This window comes from Strigops habroptila, chromosome 1 (assembly GCF_004027225.2).
Source record: "Strigops habroptila isolate Jane chromosome 1, bStrHab1.2.pri, whole genome shotgun sequence".
In the NCBI taxonomy this organism is placed as follows: Eukaryota; Metazoa; Chordata; class Aves; order Psittaciformes; family Psittacidae; genus Strigops; species Strigops habroptila.
In genome coordinates this window covers 86658135-86684806 of record NC_044277.2, presented here as the reverse complement: position 1 = coordinate 86684806, position 26672 = coordinate 86658135, and the positions used below count along the sequence as shown (strand labels likewise).

Sequence of the window (26672 nt, the reverse complement as noted above, 5' to 3'; positions counted from 1 at the left end):
TTAATACATTCTATTAACTTCACACATACAAACACACACTCACTCACTCATGGACCCCAGTGTCACATTATAGGTGAACAGGCCCTAATTAAAAGCACGCACCATCTGCCAGTGTGCGGCAGCAGGGTGGCACTCCATAACCGTCCTGGTTCCTGTGATTGAAATGTATTATTTATGAACTCAAAGGTAAAATATGCTGCTTGGCTGGTGTGGGCTGCATTAGGAGCTGGATAGCACCATCTAATGGTATGGAGTTCTGCTGACTATTCATCTTTGTTATGCTTCCTCTCCCCTTCTCAGACTCCTCCCCCAATATTTTTATTTTTCAACATCATCTTTGGAGTATTTTATGATCATGTTTCAGCCAATTTTGTATCTCATGTTTCACATTTATACAAGATTGAAAATGTTTGTTGAAATATTACACTATTTGTGGTATTCACAGCAGCATTTTTTTTTTCATTCCAGCACCACACATACGGTTTTTGTTTCTATAGTAAAAATGATACTGTTCTGATGTGGCAGAGAAGTGGGACATTGTCAAGGTAGCTGAGCAGGATCAGGTTACTGTTGTTTCTCCTGCTCCTCCCATGCCAGCATGTAATGAAAATGTCTACTGATCAGTCTGATAATTTTATTTTAGTATTTAAATTGGCCTTATTTTTTATTGAGCAATACACTACAGACTACATAAAGGTTCTTTGCTGGGTTGAAAAGAGCAGGGAGACATTCAGAGGTAGCTACAGCTTTGGACCTTCGTTTCTGAAGGGATCATAACATCTTCCTACTTGGAGAGATTGTGTCCTATTATCACTTCTTAGAGGGGAAATGGTCAAGGAAGTGTTTGTCTGAGGGGTGAAATATGCTTTGTCAGGGGAGGAAAGAGGTGAGACAGGGAAGGAGCCCTTTTTGTTATGGTTATTCCATCCGTCTACCTTTGTTGGCTGCTAGATTACAAGGTCAGAACTAGTAGTAATATATAATGCATTTAGTAGTTAGCTCAATGACTTTTAGAGTATGCAGAATAAGAATAGTTGCACTGTTCCAAAATGATTTAGGGGATGATTTTTGGTTCTTAGGCTTTTTGTTATGTTCTTAAGCTTTGCAGTATCCATGCTGAACATCCAACAGTGTGTTTATAGCGATAACAAGCAGTAAGGACTAGACTGATATGTGAAACATGAATTTTTTCTACAGTAACTTCCAGTAAAACCACTTTTTTTGTAATTAAAGAATCTGGTCACTGTTTCAATTCAGTCAATACAAGACCCTGAATAAAAAGAGTTATGTATAAAACTGGGAAAAATTTATGAGTGTGTGTATGTATATTGATTTCAAAAATCAGCATGTCTTAAAGAATGTTGAAACATCATGAACTGTGGCAGATTTATGAATTCATGTCATCTTGTTGCTTGTGTTTAGAATGTATGCCATCAGAAGGATAAGAGATGCCTTCAGGGAAAACAAGAATGTAAAGGATTCTGAAAAAATAGAAGAACTAGTGAATAAAGCCAAAGCAAACCTAGAGGTTATTCGTCGGCAGGTATGTTTTATTTCATTTTAATTAAAACTTGTACACTCAGTTAATTGTCTTACACCACTACAGATGGAATGAAATAGATCCTTGCTCAAAACATCTCTAGGTGAACAGTAGTTTTTGTATGTCTGAGCTTGAGAAGGTGGGAAACATCTCTTTATCTATGATGGTTGCAATAGGGTATTTAGGGATGTTTGTTCCATTAACCGGAACAAGCCTTGCTGTCAAAAGTTTATATACTTCTCTGTTACCTTTTCTGCTGTTTGTTTTACTGTCTCTTCACTCTGCTTCTCTTCTTTTGAATCTGTTTCCTCTAGCTTATGTGTGTTAGATTCTTTTCCTCACGCTTTCCTTCTTCCATCACAGGTTTAGAAGTCACTGTGACACTCACTGAATAGTCTTGCCTTCTGTGTTTGTTTTTCCCCACCTCCAGCAACAGTGTTAGAACAGTAGCAGAACAAGAAAATCATAAAGTGAATTAAGTAAATTCTGGCTAAATGTGTCCAAGCAGGGAGATAGATTTTTCTTTGGAAAAAGTTGTGTCACTGGCAATATTTTTCACTTGACCTTGTCTGAGTAGCATTTATAGTATCTCTGTTCTTTTCACTGGATACTATATTATTTAGACATGAATTATACTTCATCGAACTTTAGATACTTTATTACTTCTAATATATACCCACTGTCTATCTACAGTGACCATTGGAAATTTGAAGAAAGCAAGTTTCTATGCCTGAACTCGCTAAGGGTACATGCAATGCTTAAGCTGTCCCTCCTTGAAAAATCCATGCTTACTGACACCGATAGTATCACACTGAGCTCAGTAGTACTTTTATTAAGTATTGAATGAATATGTGCACCTAATCATCCATGGTCTGTTTTAACATGAATCTTCTAACATGGGTCAGTTAGCTGGATTCTTATTTCAGGAGGAAGCTGGGCCCTTTAATTTGACAATTAAATGTGAATATTTTGTTGTGAGTTAAATTATTTCTTTGAAATTTCTTCTCCCAGAAGCAGATGTTGTTTTGTGCTACCACAGCTTTGCTATCTTTTTTTAACCCAAACACTGCTATTTTTTAATTTTAAAAGTGTTTCTCAAGCAGCTCAGATTGGATTGATTCCATGCAATTTTTTTCAATTTTGGGGTGTTTTTCTCATATCTGTATGTGATGAGTAGCATTTTCTGCTCTTCCTTTTGAGGTTTTGTCTTGGAGAGCCTTGATATCCAGTATTCTCCAGATAAGTATGAAAGGCGGAGACTGGAGAAGACAATGAAGAAGGGAGTGTCATAGGAGAAGAGTCAGAGGTCACTCAGACACATCTGAGCTAGTACTTAGTTTATTGAGTTCTAATCAGTAAATTTAGGTATGTAAAATATTTAATCAGTATAGATGGAATGGGGGTCTATACTATTACTATACATAACATTAGTATGGGATACAAAGATTATCACTTAAGCTTACTATACATATCTTAAATGTTATGTGCATGCAAAAAATTGTAACCTAGCAACCCATTGATGTCTGGTGTCAGATCTCTTAAGGGATCTCTCAGCCTTGAGGGGTGACCTTGAGAGATGACCCTTCTCAAGGGGAGAGCACTGCTGCACAGCCAAATGCTCCAACTGAGGGAGAGCTCAACAGACCCTGCGATATTTACGGCATAAAGTGGTTGATTTATAGTCAGATCTGCTGTGTTAACGCAGTTTTGCCGCTGATCAGCCCAGTCTCCAGCCAAATTGGGGTTTTGGGGTTTTGGTGCTGAGCTCTCATGTAAAACCTCACCAAATAGGATTAACTTAGCTCAGGTGTACTGAGTATCTGCCTGGACCAAAGTTCAGTTAGTTCCAACAGGAGGAGTGTATCCATCACAGCAGTGGCAAAAGATAAGAATGCACGGGGTCAAATTTTTCTACTTCAAGAAATCTGTATCAAAGAAGAAACAATTTTGTCAGCATGTCAGAAAATGCTCCATGATGGTTGTAAGCAAGAATGTAAACACTGTGTGTTTGATAAATGAGGAAAACATTAGTGAAGCTACCACAGTAACCATTTTGCCATGAAATGAAATGGATGACTGAGGTGTACTAAATTTATTTTTGTTTTAAAATATCGTTAACTATGTGCTACTCGGTACAACTTTTTTATAAAAGCAAGTGCTTCCTTTTTCTGAGAAGAGTTCAATTTCAAGGTGTCAAAGCACTCGAAATAGGTGAGAAATATTGTACTGCTTTATAGATATGTATCTGCGATGCTGAAATGAGGATGCTGATTTGTAGTACCTTAATGTTTGGGGTACCCTGACTTGATGAATGGTTCTTGCTGGATCTATAAGCCTAAATAATAAAAGGCAGTTCTAAGTCAGATGGTGGGTATGTCTTGCAAAAATAAAGCTTTTCAACTTTTCTTTTCACAAAACATGGTTCTACTGATTCATCTGAGCCAAAATAAAACTCCTCTCTCCTGTCTGAGCCCTGTGAACACCCAGATTACTCTGTTACTTTAGACCCTGAAGAAAGATACCATTTCTCTAAGACGGGTGTGGGCTCTTGACTCAGGGTGGACTCTTCTCCTTCTAGGTTATGGGTCTGGTCTTGCACATTTTGTGATGTTCGGGGGTTTTTTTAGCTTAAAGATTGTCCCTCGCCATCAGACAGGTCTTTCAGCTGCCTTGGAAAGTGTAGGAAGAGCAGGCAGGCTTCGCTAATCTCTCTCTGGTATATCTGCTCACTGTCCTTTGTAAAGGAGTAGTTGGTCTTAAGGACTTTTTGCGTTCATTGATTGCTAGTGAACATTTTGATCATACATAAACATATACATGTGCTTACATGAAAATCTCAACACGTTTTAGTTTTGCAAACATAGGAAATAGCATTTAATACAAATATGCTAAATATATTATAATCTAACTGTTGTCAAGCAAATGGCATTAAGTACCTATCTTTCTGTTAGGCGTTTGTTGCTTGGAGGGTTATCTTCGTCACTGGGATATACCAGAATAATGCAGAATGGCCTCAGTTATTGCTAAACTGCCAGGTTTTGCTTGTTTGTTTCAAATCTGAGCTATTTAAGGGATTTCTCCCACATGCAAAACCAATCTGCCAAAGCTAAAGTAGTTTGAAATTGGATCACGTTTTGGTATAATTCTATGTAAGAATTTCAGGAAAAATATACTTGAAAAGTAAGGAATATTAAAGAGTCTGACACAACGTCACGTTTTTAACATTGCTGAAACAGTGAAACTTACATTGAAGTATATCTTATATGTCACCCTTCCAGAAATTTACCAAAGTATAATCATGCTGCATTCAATTTTGGAAGGGTCTATGTGTTTATCTTGTATGTTTGCAGGAGTAACAGATAGTCACACTCATAGGGACATAATAGGAAACAAAAGATTTTAACAGAAAATAATCCGATAAGAGAAAATTAGTTTGCCAAGGTAATTTTGACACACGAGTCCCTCAAGGCTTGATGTTTGAGCAATAAGGATTTTTTTTCTTTTTTCTTTTTTTCTCTGAGTTACACCCATCCCACCCACCTCCTAAAAAAAGTTAAAGTTTTTCTGAAAAATTGAGGACTGTTGTTCTTTGCAGAATTTCTATTATGTTTCAGTGTCACCTCACTTTCAGCTGTAAAGCAAAAGATAAATCTTGGAAAAATATCAGCACTGTCTTAAACATAAGCTTTTCATCAGGACTATTAAAAGCCTTAGCATCTAAATTCATATTAATATTTACTTGCTGTCAAATTTAATCATGCTCTATGGAAAAAAATTAATTCTTGCTCTCTGTTTAATTGAAGATCTAAGTAATGAAGTCATCTGACATTATGAAGACATTATATTTAAAACTAACCAAGCATAATAGGAAGTGATTTTATTTTTAAATGCAGAAGCACTGAAGCAGACATGAGCTCTAGCATACTTTTTTTTTTTTTTTTTTGCTAAGTTTGGGGTTTATTATGATGTAGCGCATCCCGGTATTGCTGACTTTTTCATAGCTTGTTGATAGAAATTAAATAATATCCCACTTTGCTGACAATTTGTTGTTACTCCAAAATCAAATTTATATTCACTTTACATTCTAATTTATGGTTTAGTCATCAAAGTGACCATTGAAGTGTAAGGTTCATAAATAACTATGTGAATCAGCCTAGTGGGAAATGTGAAAGAGTGACAGATTACTGTCATTTTGTTCATGTCAGTCACTGTACAATTTGCTTGAATGTATAAAAGTAGCTTTATAAAGCTGAAAATCATGGAGGAACATTAATCTCTGTCTTAGTCCTCCTCTGCTTATTGGTTTTGATTTAAAAATAGTCTGGCTAAAGGAAGCAACAACTCTTGATTCTTTACTCAACACTGTGAAGACCTTTTTCGTGTGTGTTTACTGTGTAAGCAGCACAATTTGTGGTGGCTTCCCTGTAAAGAAAGGCATTGTGAGAAATGCACTGACACAAGTAAATCTGAAATAGAAAGTTTTTATAAGTTTTGAGGCTAAGTCTTGAGGTCCTTCAAGGATTATCATAACAGATATTCCCCAGCTATGCTAATATGACTTCGTTTGTGAGTTTTCATTGCTACTGGAATATGTTAGCAGTAGGAGAAGTTGCCCTGAAATGTTACTGCTGTCGCTGAGAGTCATGATTTATAGAAGCCACTTCGAAGATAGGAGAATACTGAGTGATTTGAAATATTTGCTAGTTTTCTTTGTGGCATGCTGTCTCTCAAGTTTTGAACTGAAAATGTAAAAGTGAAATTCAAAAGCTGTATTAGACCTGTGTACTCTGATTAAATCCCTGTTTTAATTTATAGGACATCTCATTCTTACGTATTCCTCCACAGTACTTTCTCCTCAGTTTTAGATTGTAGCTAGAAAGTAACAGTCATCTTGTCATCCAGCTAAGAAGGATTATTTTGTTTTTCCTGGGAGCTCTGACGGCTTTAGTATCAATTGTACTGTTTTTGACATCACACAACTACAGTACTCTTCAGTAAAATAGCTAAGATATTTCACAGCCTTTGTTCGTCCCATCCAAACGGTTAAGAATCATGGTTTGCACAAACCTTTAGCAGGGAGACAAGAAATGCACTGTGAGCAGTTAGGTAGTCAGGACATGTGGATCTGCTTCCTTTGCAGCTGACTGGTCCTTGTCATTTTTTAAGGGAACAGATGAACTTTTGTATTTCTTTTGAGTTGTTCTTCCTCAGACTTGACCTCTCTTAGTGTTCCCTTCAGATGTGTAGAAGAACGAAGGAACATGATTTTGAAGTATGAGAACTCTTAACAAGGTTCCACTGGTAATGAAAAATATTGAGTACTTGCAGCATTTTTCATGCTTGCAGCATGCTGTAAGTTCGTTCTAATCCTTGAAATATTTGCTGATTATAGTAACTTTAGCTCTGTTTCTTTTAAAGAGATGCTTCATGACTATGCCTTGATAAAAGCCTGTGTCATACTTAGTGTGAGATTTCAGTCTCATATTCTTGTGTTTCTTCATATTTGCCATTTCTAGTAAAAATCATTAGCACAGTCTTGTTCTGAAATTTTTGTACAATAAGAGCAGTTGAACAGTTCTGGGTTTTTTTTGGGGGGGGTGGGGGCAGACGACAAGCCAAGTTGCCAATGCAGCTGTGTGTAGCCAAGTACTGTGCCTTCTTGAGGTGTTCATTACCAGTATCTCACTTTAGTAATATCATAGATTCAAGTAATAATGAATGGAAGTAGAAAGGATACTGAATGAATATGCAAACATAGCAGTCATATTATTATGAACTGGTAATAAAATAGCCATAGCATAAGGGAGCATATTTCTGTTAATCAAAATAGTATGAATATTAAAGCATGTTTAATAAATATTAGCAAGATAAGCAGTTTCAGTTATAGTTACTCTAAAAAAAATCCCAAAAGGTAGAATACCTTAGTTTATGGCACCTGCTTTGAATTTTGTTGCTCATCTTTTGTGGCTTTATCAACAAATGCTTCCATTGTTTTCCATACTCCAGTTCTAGTAATCCTGTGGTTGATTTGCAGCAATAGCAGATAAATGAGTAAATGCCAAGTTGTATGTATTTCTGGACTGAGAACATATTGTGGAATATTCACAAGACTGGTACCAATTTACACAATTCCAGTGACACTGGAATTGGCTGTCTCAAGGAACTTCTCAACCTTTAAGAAATATTCTGTGTATCTGAACATAGCTATGTTTATACTGCAAAGCACTGTAGGCTGGATGACCTTAGCAGAAGATTAATTATGAAAATTTTTATTAGTAGTTTTAGTTTCAGGCTGCAAGTCATATTTCTGTCAAATTTTATGAATATGTAAGAAAGTTGCAAAGTAGCATATAATGTATTTGAGTATATTAGCAGCAGTTTTGAAGTCAAGAGGAAAGAATAGCTGGTAAAGCTCTTTGAGCACTCTGAGTGCAGGGTGCAGCACCCTGACTATGCATCAGGTATGTATATGATACTGGCAAGTAATGTTTTCCTGCTGGCAGCCAGTTATGTCGGAGCTCCAATACGCTTTCCTCTTAACAAGTTTGTCATTGCAAGGAAGTTCTGAAATCACAGATTAATCTGCTTTTCTTGAGAAGATCCTTGAATCTATTTTATTTCAGCTTCAGAATGGCAAATACCCTTTTTTCTACAAAAAAAAAAAAAAAAAAAAAAGACTTAGAGTTCTTAGATAAGAGGATTGTCCTCGGAAGTTTGCTGCTTTTTTTCTGGTATTGCATACTTTTGTTTATTACAGTTGCATCTACACGTTCCAACAAGAGTAGAGCCAACATTATGCACAGAGAGATCCATTCCTACCTCTTGAACCATTTAGTTTGTTAAAGCAGGTATAGACACATGAAAGAGTTTTTAAATACCTCATTCACAGAAGAACAGCAGGAGGTGAATGCCATAATCAAATGATGGACAAAGATCCTGTTAAAAGTTTCATCAAGTCACTGCACAGTATCAGTTTTTGAAGGTAATCAAGCATCTATACACTTCTAAATACTTGGAATGGCATCTAGAATTCAGCAAATGTTTGGCATGGTGAGCCTCCTGCACTTACCTTGCTCCTAGCCTGTTGCAATACTGGTAGTCAGTTTTTAATTGCTTTAGCAGATCATGAGTTCTCATTTGATTGGTTCCTTATATGCATTTTACCGAAATTATGCTGGAAGCTTGTGGCAAAACCAAGCACTGAATTTAAATCAGCTAACTTTGGTTTTTAGAAGGCACTGGGGGGATTTTTCTGTGCATTGATTTTAATTATTTTATTTTTTATTTTATTTTATTTTTTAATTCCAAAGCTCTTTGGGGTGATATTTTTAGATTATTTTTTTTCTCAAGGTCATTTAAATCCTATTTGTTACGTTCAAGTTGCACTTTCTTTCTGTGCTATTTGAATGCATAACTCAAGAAATATAAATCTGTATATTTTTTCTTTTATAACAATAGACTACAAGGAAGAATATGAGTAAGGAAGCAACAGAAATCCTTATCATACGTTAAGTTTCAGTGCTCTACTTGGAAAGAGACACAGATGCAGGTGGAAGAGTAATATAGGATAGATAGAGGTATTATACTGTCTTTTAGTAAACAAGAGAATGGGAAATTGAAATTGAAATGGGGATGCATTAAATTCAGAGCTGTACTGGTTTTCTGTTCCAGTATGAGTGTAAATGCATTTTATGTCCATAAGGGTTTTTTGGGGGGAGGGGTTGAGGAACAAAGAAAGAAGTGTAATAGGACTAACTTTGAAAACTAGTAAAAGTTAGTTGGTAAATTTGAACAGAAATCCAGGTGAATTCACAGGACATGTTAGCAGTGAGGTCCACTTTGGCGAGCCTTTTCAAACAGCTTTTTGATTTTGGCATGTAGGATAGATGTGCAATACAGTAACAGATGCCAAATGCCCAGAGCTGTCATATCAGCTTTATTTCTGGCTTTTGAGTGTGCAGGAAGTATAACAGACATTTTGCCAATGTTCAGGTGGCATGGCTCTCCAGGTGGCACCTGTGTGAGTCTCCAGAGTGCTGTTAATCCTTAGGCTTTCATTTAACTCTCCTCATGGAGAGCAAGATTGTATTTTCACAAGTGATTTGCTGCTGTTTGCCCTGCTGACTAAATTACAAGTATCAGTTCTGCCAGCAATATTAAATGCCAGAGCAGACCCTGCATTGAAAGTAACCTTTAGGCTACAAGCAAAGGCAATTCAGAGGTAGAATGAGGCTTTGTCTTTCTGATCCAAGAGCCTTAGTTTAAAACACAGCATTTGATGTATGCAGTAACCTTTCCTAAAAAAAAAAAACCAAAGACTGTTGAGTGTTGGCAGCTGGTTTTAAAATACTTTAATTATCTGTCATAAAGAGCTGTCATTACTTTTGTTACATGTATTTAGTGGCTAATCCAGTGAGGTTGGGGCCTTATAAATAATAAGTAGTTATATAATCTATCCAAAACTCTGAGCATCTGATGTTATGCATAGAGGAGGGCTGTCTGAAGGACCGGAGAAGAACTTACTTTCTAGTGAGCAATTCGGCATGGCAGTACGTCTTACCCAATCAGGTAGATGCTAGGTGTAAACTTCCACATGAATAGAGAAGTAGAGTAAGTTTCATCAGCCAGGCCACTCAGTAGCTTTTTTAAACAGTTAGCAGCGCTGATTGAACCAGTCTGTGCTGAAGAAAGCCCCAGAAGCAAGAAAAGCTCGTGTTTACAGGGAGGTGTGTTCATCTGTCGCTCATCCCTTCCTGCTTTCCTGTGTTTAGTGTCTCAAGGGCTTCCGCCTAGTGTGTAAATGATTATGGTTCACAGGGGTGGCAATTGCAACAAAACTTCAAGGAGGCCTCTTCCAAATGAGGTAACAGCAGATGCATGTGTATCCTAGTATAAATATAAAATACAGCCAATGGAGGGGAAGTAGAAATAAGTGCTGGTAGTTTTGATCACAGCTCAGATTACTTCTGCCATATTTCTAATCTGACTGTATGATCTTGAGTTGATGCCTGCCAATCTGGTTTGTAGCAGTTCCAGTTGAAGGAGGTTTTGAAGACTGAGTTTCTAACATTAACCTTTGAGTAACTTTCTGTCTTTCTTGCTGTGCAGTGTCTGCTGTGGAGCAGAACGTTTCTGGAGGATCTTTTTTACTGAATAGGAAAAAGAGAAATATGGCAGTTTCGTGTGTTAGTTATGAAATTTATAACCTTGTAAAAGCCTTTCATATGTATTGTGACTTATGTTCATGTCAGAGAATAGATCTTTCCTGAGCATCGCTGTTCAGTGGTGTTATCATGGGATAGACCAGTTTTAAGTACAGCTAGACCTTGAGGAAATGAAAGGGATTGGTGTTTTGAGGACTTCTGAAAAAAGTAAGAGACAACAGTGCTGTTGTTACAACAGTGATCTCTTGTTTTGATCTCTCACAGTCTCTTGGTTGCTTTTTATAATCTGCTGTTTTATTTTGCTTTCCTTGCTGAGAAAACTTTCCTTCCTGGTTTTGTATACTGCTTGTTGAAAGGAGACAGTGTCAGGTTCAATGGCACCGCAACTGAGCAGGCACACTTCCCTCCAGGAGGAGCTTTGGAACATTTGTCTGGTGCCTCAAATCCCCAGGACTCTGTTCTGCTGCCCTTGAACTGCAGTCTGTAATTCAGGACGACGATGTTGGTGTTGATGCCCTCACTGTCTGACAAGTCTCCTAGTCCTGTAGCTGTGGTACAATGACTTTTTTTTTAATAGCATTTTCTCCCCTCCATGCTCAGTCACCAGTCTCTCAGCATATTACAGTTACATTTTTTTCCTTTACAGCTAACAAAGGGAAGAGGGAGCATTTTAGCTCCTCTTTAAGCTATTTGCAATCTTTTCCGGTTTTTCAGATGGTCGTGCTTCTCCCCTCAGCACTTTGAAAATACAGTATGTAAAATCTTCCCTGACACTCTAAATCAGATGCCTGGTTTTGTTTCTTCCACAGATAGTCTGTCAAGTCTAAAAAATTTATTTTTTGTCTGAATTCTTAGCATAAGGCCAGCCTGCAAAGAGCTCTATCTGCCGCATTTGCTCAAAAAATCTGGCTTCACAAGTACTTTTTATTTCCCCGTCTTACTATCGTGATGCTGCTTCTGCTGGTTTAGTCAGTAAAACTCTTTCATTTTGCAAATCCAGTTGCAAAGGTGCCAGCTGTTAATTTAAAATTGTATTTTGACAAATGAAACCTGTTTATAAACCCAAGGCTAACTGTCATTTAATGAAAATATGGAAAAAAATCCCAAAACAGTTACTTAAAAAAAAAAAAAAAAATCCTTCTTCACAATCCTATTTCTGCTTGTCTGCATGTATTGTAATCTTCTGGAGTTCACTCTGGGGGTCCATTGAATACCTCTGTGATCAGCATAGCACAAAACATGGTCTCTCTCACTAACACTATTTGACTGAATTTGTAGCCAGGTAAATTCACAGTGATATAGTTTTACTTTGATAATAAACATAAACGTATGTGTGGCCCTCACATAAAGCTCATTCAAAGAAAGAAGCTTTATCATTGACATGTTATGTTTTCATTTCATCTTTTTTTGCAGTAATTTGGATTCTGTCTAGTGTCTCTGTAGTAAGCTGCTTGTATTTGAGGGAAATGTGTTCCATCCATGAAGTTTGGATGAAGGCCTAGCTTTAGGGAAGAAAGTTGCTAGACTCCATTATCAGCATGTCTGATCCAGCCCTTGGAAGTTCAAGCAGAGAAAACTGTTTTCTAGACAAGAGTGTAGAGAGAAGTTTAATTAGTGTTTACGCAGTCTCCTTGGTACTGGTGCATTGCTGCTGTCTTTAGCTCTGTACTTTCTGAGGTGAGCCTGGGTTTTTTTTTAGCCATTAAAAGCTATAGCTGCAGTGCCCTTCATCTTGGTGACAGGCATTATGCCAGTACATTAATTCTGAAAGCAAGTAAAAAGAAGAAGAAAAAAGGAGCCCAAACTCTTCCAGTCACATTTAAAACACAAATTGACTGATTCCTGTTGTTATTCTCTCTGGGGTATGTCAGAGGTATGGACTGCCTGGAAGTTCTTCCTAGGCTGTTTGCTTTGCAGGAAGGGAACCATTACTAAGCAGAGTTTTGAGATCACCTTTGTAATCTGGTCACCTGTAGAAAGTGCATAAATACATACTTTGAAGCAAAGATTTGATCTTCATCCTGTAAACAAGGTCTTGTCCCTCACCAGGGCAGTTATGAATATTGCAGTGTAGTGGCTAAATAATACGTACATAGTCTTTCTCTTGTGAGCATAATTCACTTGCTGAGCAGTTGTTTTGTAATTTTTAACCATAATTTCATCCAAGTGTGTGGTTAGTGAGACTTATGTGACCTAATCACTTAGCTTTTCACGTTAATGCAGATCTTGTTTGTAATTCTGTTGTTAATCCAATGCTTTGGCTGTGTGTTCAAATTATCTTAATTTTAATTGAAAGTACTTTTTGTCTCTCAGAAGTCTATTTTCTATGCACATTTGTCAGTAGTGAATACTTATTGGGGGTGATTACTCTCTAACTGCTTGTGCTGGTATACCTCTGGGAGGTTAATCAATCTTGTGCTTTTTAATTGAAATCAATAATGTGTTTACATTTATCAATATTTCTTAATTGTCAAGTTATAACAGTGGAACTTCAATAATAAATCATGCCAATGGTTAACTTCATACATTAGACTTTTAAGAGTCTCCTTAAGCAGTTTAATATGTTGTAAATTGCTTTTAAATGATTTGTATGTATGCTCATGGGGAAAGAGGAGAAAAAGTTGGTATGCAAAGTCATGCTGTAGAATAATATTGAAGAACTAACGCGCTGACAGTAAAATACCTTTACCACAGGTATGGTATTCTTTATGGGCAAAAAAAAGGAAGTAAGTCTTTTCGAAGTGCTAGTTTTATTACTAATAATTTTGTGAGTATGACAGTACACGTACATTCGTTGTGCCATCCTAAGGGACTTGTCGGGGCCAGGGCTGTTTCCCTTCTCCCAGCTGTACAAGCAACGCAGAGGGCAGAGAGAATTGCTAGTACTCCTGCTCCTTTACAGAAGTAACAGTGAGTTCTGGGAGATCAAGGCACCCTGATTTTAACTGTGCATTTCACCATATGTCTGTCCTTAAGATATTGAGGTAGAACTGAAGGAGGCTACATCTTTTTAAATTTAAGCATATATTTAAAGACTTTGCATAGGGAACTAAATTATTTGCTCAGGTTCACAAAGTGTGCATACAGCAGGAATTAAAGCATGATATTCCAAGTCTTACACCGCTGTCTATCTCAGTAGATTTCCCTTTATCACCTACCTCACTCTTCCCTGTCGTCTTTAGATCCAAATAGCAGTAGATTGGAGAAAAACACCTGCTTAGACAGAAAGCTGGCAAGATGCTGACCACATTGCTTGTGTCAGCCTTACAATGTTTTATGAGCTATACCAAGGACAATATAAGAATTAAAAATTCTGCCTAACAAGCAATGAAGAAAGATGTAATAGTTACTGCTGTTATTTTCTAGTTAAGTTAGAGCCAGTGTCAACACTAAGATAGAAAAAGAGAGAAGTAGGTAAGCTGCTATTTGTGGGTTTTGCAATTTTACTTGTCTTTTCAATTGTGATCCTAAAGGTGACTGCAGTTTTTCAATTAAACATACATCCACATACAAAAATTCAGATAAAAGTAACTGATGTTGTTAAAATTAATTATTCTAATATCTTACTGTGTAGGGACTAATTTTACATATTGCTTGTAGGAGGAACTGTTAGCTAAATTAGTTATCTGAAATGCTGTAGAATTAAATGGTATTTTACACTGAGTTAGAAAATAAACCGTTTGCTTAAGCTGAAAATAAGACTAAAAAACAAATGCTCATTTTGGGAAAGAACAACAGGTGAGGGGTTTGAAGAGCTGGAAAATTAATATGACTAACATCTTTAACAGTTGAAACAGTAGGAGAATAATATTTATATACCTGAAGATAAACCCCCTTTATCGAGGAGTGAGTAAAAAATTCACCAGGGTCTCAGTCCGAGGAAACAAAAGGGCTGATTTAAACATCCAAATCTTGATGCAGGTAGCAAAGTTCCCCATCATTGGAGCAATTCAAGATTACACATGCATGCCTGTTCCTCTTGCCTTTTCTGTTCTCCATCCTGGCTCCATCCTTATGTAGTACTCTAGCGTAGTAATTTAAAATTGTGTATTTCTCTGTATTTCTAATAAGATACTGTTGTTAATAGAGTGATAGTTTTTATTTCACTTCTTTGAACTTATATGAGAGAAAAATGGCTGGCAAATGGGGAAGTTAAACACCAGTATGAAGCCTAATGCCATCCTACCCAGTGTCATGTTTGAAATTTTTACTGTAATTCCTGTCCTCTTACTAACTGAAGAAATAGTGTGTTGCTGTCGTGGTTTAAGCCCAGCTGGTAACTTAGAACCAGGTCTGAAAAAAAAACCCTCAGAAGTTTTGTTGTCAGTGTGCAAAACCAAGATGTCTGTCCTCTGACATCAAGCCTAGCTTTTATATGAAAAGACAAATTAAAATATTAAATATTTCAGTCTTGCAGCCATTTTGTTGACTTCTTGCAAATGTTAAAAGTAATAAATCAAGCCTCCTTCTACTTTTTTAAATGAGACGAGACTGTTAAGACACAGCTGTCTAACAAACAAAATTACAGTGATTACCAAATCAAATTGCATTAAAGCAAGGATGTGTAATCGATCTCTTTGTGAAGGGTAAAGCAATTCAGAAGACAAAACCATCGACATTTTCTTTAGCATGGCAGATTAAGTACATTCATGTTGTGTGTGGAGGGCTTTGCAGTGGGGTGCTTGTGTGAACAAGTTATATTTAGCTTCAAAAGCAGGCATCCTGGGGTGCAGCTGATACGGTATGTGAGCCCAGACACTGCTGCATGGGTTCTGAGCTAGAGGTTGTTTGCATCTGTGCCTAGAAGGGTAAGCTTGGGTCAGCGTATGAATGTGTGAACACAAGTCTTTAGGAAGTGCTGACTTTTCAGTGGCATTCAAATTGTATTTGCCCTTTTTGATTCAAACCTGCTCAGATACCCAGGATGTACATAACACTAAATTTAGTTTGGCTGGGAGTGGGGGGGTTGACTCTGGCTGGACACCAGGTGCCTACCAAAACCGCTCTTATCACCCCCTCCTCAACTGGATGGTGGAGAGAGAATATAACAGGAGACTCACGGGTTGAGATAAGGACAGGGAGAGATCACTCACCAATTACTGTCACTGGCAAAACAGACTTGACTTGGAGAAAATTAATGTATTACCAGTCAAATCAGAGAAGGATAATGAGAAATAAAACCAAATCTTAAAAACGCCTTCCTTCCACTCTTCCCTTCTTCCCAGTCTTAACTTTATTCCCGATTGCTCTATCTCCTCCCAGCCACTGACACAGAGGGGACGGGGAATGGGTTTTGCAGTCAGTTCATAACATGTTTTTTCTGCCACTGCTTCCTCCTCAAGAGGAGGACTCCTCACACTCTTGTTCTGCTCCACCATGGGGTCATGGGAGAGCAGTCCCCCACCAACTTCTCCAACATGAATCCTTGCCATGGGCTGCAGTTCTTCATTAACTGCTCCAGTGTGGGTCCCTTCCATGGGGTGCAGTCCTTGAGGAACAGACTGCTCCAGCATGGGTCCCCTGTGGGACCTGCAGCAAACCTGCTCCAACGTGGGCTCCCCTCTCCATGGAGCCACAAGTCTTGCCAGGAGCCTGCTCCAGCCTGGGCTTCCCATGGGGTCACAGCCTCCTTTGGGCATCCTTCTACTCCAGTGTGGGGTCCTCCATGGGCTACAGGTGGATCTGTTCTGCTGTGGACCTCCATGGGCTGCAGGGGCACAGCCTGCCTCACCATGGTCAGCACCACCAGCTGCGGGAGAATCTCTGCTCCAGTGCCTGGAGCACCTCCTCCTCTCCTTCTTCACTGACCTTGGTGTCTGCAGAGCTGTTTCTCTCTCATATTGTCACACCTCTCTTCAGCTGCAATTGCTGTTGTTTTTTCCCCTCCTCTCAAATACTTTATCCCAGAGGTGCTACCACCATTGCTGATGGGCTCAGCGTTGGCCAATGGTATGGGTCCATCTTGGAGCAGTCTGCATTGGCTCTACTGGATGCAGGGGAAGCTTCTGGCAGCTTCTCAGAGAAGCCACCCCTCTAGGCCCTCTGCTACCAAAACCTTGCCATGCAAACCAAATACAGGCTATTAGCATGAAGAATGCAAAATCTTGTGTGAATTCAGATGATTTTCATGCATTGTCCTCCAAAAATACATTTAATATGTTTAGCGTGGAAGTAGGGGCAGATAATTCAATGAAGATCGGGTTTTGTATATCCACGTAAGGTGGCAAAATCTGGCTTTCTAGCATGTTGGTTTCATCAGTGCTGCTTGATTTTGGTTTTTGTTTTCAACTTTTCCTTTAAAGTATGATTAGGGTTCTTTATTTGACTTGCTGGCTAAGGCTTTTTAAAATGTAAATATCAGTCTTGTATCTCTAGTACAGAGTCCTGTGAAGCTGAGAGAAGGAGAGTCTGACCTACTCTTACAAAAGAAAACAAAACTGAGAAAGAGTAGAACATAGAAACAGAGAGATCCAAGGTTTCTCACCATATAGTAATGGATATGACCTTTAATATTGAGGCCTTTGGATCAAATTTAAGTTGGCATTAAAATTTTCTAATAAATTCCCTGCTGAATCTCAGAGGTTTTTTTCCTCAGATTTAATTCAATAAGGTCACAATAAAGCAAGTGCTGTCTGTGCTATTGTAATTGCTCTCAGCAGGCTGATAATATTATTGCAGAGAAGTGCCAGCTACTGTGCTTTTATTTCTTTCTTCAAGCACTCTCCTTCCTACATGCTTGCTCCCCTTGCTCTCAGGTCTACCCTAAGTAGGAAGTGAAGCAGTTTTAAATGCCATTTGCTTCTCATTTTAACATTTTTTTCTAGTGATGCTTTCCTGAGTCTCTTCAACAAAGGGAATAAAAGCATAGCTTGTCTTATTGCAGGATAATTGGAGCCTTGTATTTCCTTTCCTTAATTCTCATCCAACCTTTATATATTAGATTCAGCCTCTAAGTTCTTCAAAGTTGATATTCCTAAACACAGTTCTTAGTTCACTTTGGCTTTCTGCTTTTAGGGTTGTGGAATAGCTGTACAGCTAAAGGAGTTCTGTCGTAGGTGTGTGGGGAGAAACACTGAATTCCCACTGTCATGTGTTTCATCAAAAAATTACAAATTGCAGCTTACCACAGTGAGGCATACATATTTGGGGTCCTGTACTTGTAGATTAATACCGCATATGTTGTCTTTTGCAACTTGACTTTCAGAACAGCATTGTTAATGTGATGTTTAGTATGAATGCATATCAATGCTTAGTGTGCTACTAGTACATTTCTTACTACAAATTTTGTATTGGAAGTAGATCAGTACAGCAAATAAATGTAGAGTGCTGTGATCATGGTTCTCTGTAGAATTCTGTGTGACTGTGAGACTCAGTGCAGGTTCAGTATTAACTCTGTGTAAACTGCAATAGCTGTACACTAAGCTTCTAGACAGTTTCCTCCTTTTTCTGATCAGACCTGCTGTCTAAAATGTTGAGTTTCTGTTTGTAGTGATGGCATGTTAGGAGCTGTGTACGTCATGGCTTGTGATTTTCAACAAATTAAGAGGTATTTTAAAACACTGTAAATAGATCACATGATTAGAACTTTGGGGTGAGGATGGCCCAGTCTTTTAGGTGTAGGGCTACATATGGGGTTTTTTAGATATGTCTAGATATGGTGTGGAGAGAAAGTAGTAATTCACATTCCCCTACCTCAGCATAACTGGTACCTCAGGCCTTTGCAGTTTCAGGTGACCGGCCTAGCCAGAGCTGAACGCTCCTGTCTGGTATCCACATCTGGCTTCCCACACCATAACTGGCTTCACACTTACTCATATTAACATTCCTGGTCTATCATCTTCTCCTTCCACTCTCTTTCCCTGGGGGCTAGAACTTCTTATCTGAAGTGTCATGCACAGAGTATTTTTTTGTGTATTTCCAGCCACATGCAGACATTTACAGTTCTCTGCCCATGGCATTCATTGCTGCCAAACAAGCCAGTCTCTGTACAGAAGAAAATAACTGGCATGGGTCTTCAGCTGCTTATTCACATACTCAACTAACATGTGCAGTGGGATACATCCTCTTCCCACAGGTGATTGATTTGAAACAAGGAGCAATAAAAGATGTTTTACAAAGGCATTTCCAGTTCTGAAATGCATACAGCTGTATTCTGCCCACCTTCAACTTTCATGGCAAGCAGAATTGCTCGGGGCTACCCCACAGCATGCAGGCAGTTTTGATATTGCATAGTATTGCTTGCATACCTGCTTCAGTAATTAAAAAACAACGGATGATGATCTTCAGTCATAATGTTTCACCTACTTTCGTATTGCTTATCATTTCATCTTTGGTTTTTTTTTTTTTTTTTTTTAATTGCTTTTGATATCTACTCTGAAACGTGCATCATATGGTGCTGGTAGGATGTATACTGCAGTGCCAGCACACTTGAACTTCGGTGATAAAACCAATCACTTCTGCAATGTGTGGAGTTCCTCCCCACCAACATGCAGGCATGCAGAGGGAGGTCACTCCTGATCAATAACTGCTCATTGCTTTTTATTTATGACATACCATTTTAATTTATATTTCCTGCTGCTGCCAGAGGGAACTAATTTCCAGTACCAGAGATGCAACGCAGCTACTTTAAAGCAGAATGGTCCTAGGATAAAATTATGTTACTGACCTGAAACACTTCAAAAAGCTTGATTCCAAAGCCTGCTGTGGTTTGACCTTGCAGCTTCTGAGATAGGTTAACATTGCTCTGAATCATTGTGAGCCATGATCAGATCGTTGCTTTGTAAATTAAATAATGAAGCATTTGTGTATGTGAGTTCCTACTATAATTAGTAGTTAGCCTGTGCTTTGGAAAGATCAGGATCTGCATCACATGATGGTAGGATCTGCAATTTGTTTTCCAAATTTGACTTTCAGTCATAGAGACATGAAGTCTTCCAAAATCGAGGTTTGATTTATGATACTTTGTGTATTAACTGCCGAAACATGAGTGAATAATCAGATAGCCCTTTGAGTAGTGGGATTTTTTTTTCAGCTAAACTAATAATCTGGATTGAGTTATTTAGAGAAAAGCTCCTGTGGTTGAAATGACCGTTCCCTTAGTTCTCCTGTAGTTCTCACCTGTGAAGTATTGGTAAGTTTCATTTGGAGGATTTTGGTAAAGCAGGAAAAAATAAAACCTAGCATTCTTTCCAGTTCTTGGCAATTTACATGTATGAATTGCTATTAACCTGAAGCTTCTGAAGTGCTGTATGAATTGTAATAGCACTTGTGAATCACTCTGCTTTCAGATCTGTCAAATGGCATATATTTAACACTTATTAGCCTAGATACAACATGTTAAAACCTTGCCACTCTTGCAAAAAATTTCAATTCCACATAACAGTTTTACTCTAGCTATTACAACTACATATCAAACTACACAACGTGGGATATGGGATATCCCAATGTGGGATATGGATGCAATAATTAGCAAACGTACTGTTAACATCTGCGGCATTTTTGAATGTGGGGACAGAAATGTAATTTTTTTTTAAATGTCCCTCATTGCGGTAATAGAAAATTTCATCTCTTTTCCTTCCACAGAAAGTGAAGAGTTAAGTAGATTTGAATGTGATATTCGAAAGACTTGGTGTTTCAACTTGACATTTTAACCTGTGGTATTGTTACACTTACTTTATAAATGTCCCTTTCTTCACTACTCTCTATCTCTTAAGAGTGGTGTTGATAGCTTACTACTGTGAAGCCATCAGGTCAGAATGCTTTTGTAGTTAAAAACATGAAATACTTCCCAGTCCCATCTAAAATTTTTGGAAGAACTGAGAGCTTTATCTCCTGATTTAACACAAATCTTTCCATGCCATTTCTTCAGAGTAGTAATTGGGACATTTCAGATAGTATTGGATAAGCAGGGCATTTGGTAGAAATCACATTGAGGGGAACAATGTAAACTCTGTTACCAAGATCCATTTAAGCAATATCTGTTCTGGAAATAATCCAATATGGGAAGAAACAATTACAGATATTTCTGATTTGGAAATTCTAGTGTTTGGAACAGATACGGGAAAACTATCAAGTCCTGTATCATATGATCAACTGGACTTTTGGTTTCATAGCATGATTATTAATCCTAGGATCAATTGGAAGGTAAAAAGCAAACAAAGCTATAAACATTCCCCTTGCCTTTTGTGCGCTCAATGCTTATCATGAATCATAGAATCATAGAATGGTTTGGGTTGGAAAAGACCTTAAGATCATCTAGTTCCAACCCCCCCACCATGGGCAGGGAGATCTTACACTAGACTGTGTCGCCCAAGTCTCTGTGCAACCTGGCCTTTAACACTGGAGAAGACTACACACAGAGGTTTTACCTCCACTGGAGTTGCTCTTGCAATTCTGTTCATATTTTAAATTGCTCTGGGTAGTCTGTCCTCATTTAGGTACTGTGCTGTGCTCTTCTTTCTTTTGGATACTGTATGTGCTCATCTACCTCCAGATGATTTTAAAACTTAATCTTAAACCTTACTATCATTCAATTCAAGTTTTAAAAGGGGAAAAAAAAAAAAGAGCAGCTTGTGGTTTCTGTACGAGTCAGGGCTCCAAGTTCTGAAATATGAAGCCACATCTGCCCTGATCCAACCGGCTGTTCTGCCAGTCTGAGTGTCTGGGTCACATTTGTATTGGTTTTGGATCAAGTAAGGTAACAACATGATTCAGAGCCAGAAAACCTGAGAAGAGGAGAAGGTGATGACACTTCTTGCATTAATGTTCCTGTTTTCTATTATCACATTCAGGAGACTGTGACTAAAATGATGCTGAAATGCTGTTTCCAATATCCCATTGAGAAAGGCTCACACCCTTAGTAAAAATTTGTGCTATAGTATGTTTATATATTGGGCCATTTTTAGAAACATGTTTATTGCAAAAATTTTCCACTGCGTTTTAGCTGAGATTCAGGTTTGGGAGGTATTGGCCCATTTGAAAATGCACTATTGTTGCTTATCTGTGGTTGCGAAACCATCAGGAGATTTTGGTATGACAGGATGGAAAAAAAAAAAAAGAAGTCACTTTTCAAAGATTTGTTTGGATTGTGAAACTATATAGTTAGAATTAAGCATTTTGTTGCTGATGTACTAAGTACAAAATTGCACTAAACTTCTGGTTTCTGGGAACATTTAGTCTGTTCTTGTTAGAAAACTATCCTGTGGTATAGGTATCAATACAGTTATTTTGGCTTGTTTCTACAGTTTATTACTAACTGAACTAAAATGCAAGAAGGTTACAGTTATGTAGCAGAAGGTAAGATTACCAACATAGGCAGCAGGCCAATTCCAACTCTGTGACACTGAATGATACCAAAGTTACAAGGCAGTGACTCTACACAGTCAAAGATGCTGCTTAGCCCACCTCAACAATGTTTCTGCTTCCCTGCCCTGCAGGAGACTGCATTCCTGTCCTGGTCCCACACCTGTCCTCTCCAAGCACTTCTCTGGAGGGGAGAAGGAGCAAGGAGTTACTCCATGGTTGGAGCCAGTGAGGGTCTCTGTATCCCCAGGCTTGGGTATGGGATGCAGAAGTCCTGTACCACACACAGGTGAGGATGAAGAGGATGCCAGCACCACCTTGTATTTTGCAGATGGGCTGCTCTTCCTTGACTCCCTGTGAGATGAACTTCTGATTCCCCCAGGGACCATGTCAGAGGAAGGAAGGAAATCTGCCCTCGTGACAGCTCCACCTTGCAAACTCCTTGAGACCTAGAACCAAAAGTCCAAAATACTTAATGGTCCTGCAGTGTTTAGTGATTTCATGGTAGGTTTTTTTATTGGGTTTTTTTTTTTTTGGTAGGAGTACTGTGGAAGATTCAGATGATCTTTTGTATCTCAAATATGTGGTAGGGTTTCTTTGTTGTTGTTGATTTCAGTATTTTGTAGTTGTATGTGCGTGTTTGTTTTTAATAAGATATTTACACATGATTAGTGCTACTATTTGGTTGTTTTAACCATTAGCTAAACTCGGACTTCCTTTTCCTTGGAAGTCTTTCGGAAAACAATAGCTAAGGCATGTAATGCATTCTTCTCCACAGAATTTTCAAAGGCATTGTAAGAGAGAGTTACGTATTTGCTGTATAGCCCTTTCTCATGGGAACACATTTTTTTCAAAGCTGTCTTTGAGCTCTTACTACAAGGCAACAAAAAGGTGCTGTTGTAACATGCCTTTTAATAAACAATTTGAGATTTTTCCCCTGTACTACAGTTGTTGGCATAGTATTTTCATCTGAACGATCGAAACTCACATGTATGGCCCATGTTCCTGTGACACAACTTTAGATTAATTATAGATGTTTCTGCAGTAATCTACAGTAAATGGTAGTCACCAAAAAAAGAGGATGCATGGAGAGCAATGCCATGGCTAAAGAATGAATGTGAAGAACATGACACTAGAAGAATATGACATGAAAGAAAACACTTAAGTAGTATTAATGAAACTTTGCAAGGAGAAAAATAATGTAATCCCTTTGCTGTACAGCTGAATGGGAAAGTGGTGTATATTTATGTTCTTTTTTGAATAGGTAAGAAATACCATCTTTTAATTCTGATTCTGCCACAGACTTCATTGGTATAGAAAGTCATTTATCCTTTTCTCTTTACCTGTTGTCATGGATTCTCCCTTTTAAAAGCAGGTAGTTCTTCAGTTGCGTATATGTTAAAGTCGGTATAAGGCTCGCTTCTTTGAAGGCTCGCACCTATGAAGGTGCTTTTTGGTGTTGGGTGCTATGAATATATCTTTCTTCTAGGAAACGTCTTTTAAATTTTCAACTTTACTTACAGTGGTTTGGATTTAAACTTCATGTGAGTTTTGAATTTGTTCTCAAGGGTCCTAATGTTGTTCCAAAAGTGGAATCATAACCCCATGTGCAAAATACCAGTATGCACAGAGAGTTGAGGTATTTTATCATCAGATATTTTGCAAAATGGGGTGCTAGATGGAAGCTCCACAAAGCTAGCACACCTTAGTTTTGTGTACATCAGATTATGTACATTTCAGAGAACAAAGAAATCCCTTTTCATTGGTCAAAATTTACAGGATATATGATTAATTAGGACTCTATCTATTGGATAAATTGTTCTTGCTTGCCATGTAAGTTAGCACGCATGCTCTGTGATGGTGTGGGGGAGGGAAGATTTTTCAGTCCTGAATTGAGTCAGTGGTTGCGATCTCCCCCTGCCACCTTTACCTTTCACCCAGTTACGACCGTTTTTTGATAACTAGTTGTTTTTCTAGTGCTTGTTTTGTCTTTGGTACCTTCTGGTGAAGATGTTCTCCTTTTATCAATCCTTTAGCTCTTCTTCCAAGGTTAAGGTAGATCGTAAAGAATGATGATACATATACAGTGTCTTGTTTCTCTAAGTGATGATGTTAATCAAGCTAGACACCGTTATCACAATGGCAAATTCCATTTTTGCTCTTTGGCACTAAAGAGTTCAGTTTAATTCCTATATAATTCGTGAAGATATTCAGGTTTACTTTCTCCTTCCTCCGTTTTGAGTTCTGCTTCCAATAAGCTTCTGGAAGCCAATAAACTTCTACTAAGCAATAGACATACAGCAAATTATCCTAAAACCTTGTGAGCATTGGTAATGAATTTCCTGGTTATCATTTAAAAGCACCAAATGCAGAAAGATTTTGGGCAGACATTACAGAGGCACAGTGGGAGTTTTCTGGTTGTTTAATATTGAGTTAATTTTTATTCTTAATTCTGTTGTGAATTTGTGCTGAATTGTATATGAGACTGAAGTTCAGCCTTTGTTATTTCACTGGCATGTGTCTTTACAAAACTGAACTTCATGCACTGACTTGAGAAGTGTTGGCTGGAGTATTATGTAATGTCACAGGAAAATATATTGCTATATTCTACCCAAAAAACCCAACTAACCCAGTTTTACATGATAGAGGTCTGTTTATTTGAATTGCAGATATTGGGAATAGGAAGGAAATTAAAGCATTGTAAACCATACTGGGTTTTTTGAAGAATCAACATCATCTTAAAGTCAGCACTGCACAGATAGCATTGGGCTAGAAATGCCACTCATTTTCTTACTAATCTTTTGTAAAGCTGGCTTTCAATTGACCTTAATCTGAAGGTGGCTGAATTTTGCCTCAATGTAATGTTCTGTACCTGAGGTTTCTTTACACCTTATCAAAGGATGCTGTAGACTTGGACATTAGGTATTTGTCTAGATTGATTATTGAGTACAAGTAAAGTATGTTACAGTACTGCCGAAAATGGAACATACTTTTTTCCCACCAATTCAACTTTCATTGCACTTAGAGGACCTTAGTGTGCTCACTGTTATATGTTAGTATTCAGTAAATCTCTTTGTATTGTGTATGTGTAAAGGGCAAGTGCTTTTCATATTTTTAAAAAAAACTTGATGTGTAAATTTTATTGATACCACTCTGCAATTCAGTCTTCTGTAATTTGGTAGAGGTTTTTTTGTTCCGTTTGATTTCGTTAGGGTTGTTGGCTTTTCTTTGTCCTGCCCTTTGTAAGTCATGTTTTCATTAATTTTATTTATTGTGCTGTGTCAAGACACCTGGTGCATTCTCTAGATCCAGGTTGTTCGGGGTTTTTTTTTTATTCTTACTAAATGAGCCTGATTGAACACTTAAACAGTGTTATAAAACTGCAGTAAATTTTCTGTAGTTTTAGAAAAAACTATTTTGGTTATTGATAGCAATTTTCTATGTGTGACTATAAAATTTCTCCAACTTTCCTACCCTTGTTCCTGCCCCTAAACATGGTTTAAGGAGATTTAGAAAGTGGCGTATGTATTGGAGGTATCATTTAGGAAAGACATTTCGGAAAAATTAGTGGATCTCTTGTGAAGGAATATAGAAATGGTATCTGGAGTGGCAGAAACACTTCTGAAAGAGTGGCAAAATGTGGCAGAAACACCTTCAATTTCATTGGAAGGAAAACTTCAATGATTGGCTTAACAAAAAAATTAATATAGTCTGTTTTTCCTTTAGAGAAGCAAAAACCCTTTGTAATTTTTTTTTAGGCTACATGACATTCTTCGTTGTCAAAAGACTGACTCTTTGCTGTCCTATGACATCCTGATATTTAGCATACTAGTGAGACTCTGAATTCTTGTAGACCAGATTATGGAAAGTCAGGTAAGTGGCATTTTTCTTTTATTATATTGCACAGCTTTTAAGTTATACACAGTCGGTATACAGATATGTTGTAAAAATTATGTAGGAGAAATGCGCAATATAATAATATTAAAAAGCCACTTACCCACCTTACTGCTTGTACAGCCAATTCCATGGCAACAGTATTCATTGTATGGTGGGCATGAAGTCCCCAAGACCACTTGGGGGAGATAAAAACCAGGAGATCTGTGTCGGCCTCACACAGGTCATAAATACAGTAATGGCATCCTCGAATTCCCATTCTGAGGGTCTACCATTACTAGACAGTGCTGTTCTCAGTAAAACAATTTTTTTATCCCAGTAGGGCAGACAAAATACATTGCACTACATGGGTCTTATTGGTAATACCATCCTGTTTCATCATTCTTATCATTAATCAAATGTTTATTGAAGCAAATACAGAATTGCTTAATGGTTTGGTACCAGATTTATTGAATTTTAAAAAACGATAAATTAAAACAGTAGAAGCTGAGGAATAGCTCAGTACTTTAAAAGTGCTACTTTATGTAGCTACTGAATTCTGCTGTGTGTTCACACTCTCACATGCACACACAAACACTTAGAGGATTCCGGTCTCCTGCACAAAATAATTAAACAAAGCTCAAAGGCCTGACAATGTGTATATCCAAAGCAGTGATGGGGGGCGGAAAGCAAGAGGACATCTTTTATCATTTATTTTCTCCTATCACTGTTGTCTCACTCCAGGCATGAAGCTTTCTCACTGATAGGTTGTCTGTGGTGCGTGGATATTTGCA

At 37.9% G+C, this 26672-nt stretch overlaps 1 protein-coding gene across 7 annotated transcripts in view; it reads left to right on the top strand.

Annotated features, from left to right (window-relative positions):
• Positions 1-26672, top strand: part of LYRM4 (LYR motif containing 4) — a 95716-nt gene that overhangs the window by 23171 nt on the left and 45873 nt on the right. For 2 of the 7 annotated variants that reach the window (XM_030492068.2, XM_032920065.1), the window contains exon 2: positions 1423-1543. In XM_030492068.2, coding sequence (XP_030347928.1) covers positions 1423-1543 — 121 coding nt within the window. Of the gene's footprint in view, positions 1-1422; positions 1544-1903; positions 2670-2740; positions 3033-18082; positions 18094-23307; positions 23381-25763; positions 25879-26672 lie in introns of those variants that run through there. The other 5 variants (XR_004389936.1, XR_004389935.1, XR_003992253.1 and 2 more) reach the window with 5 other exon arrangements.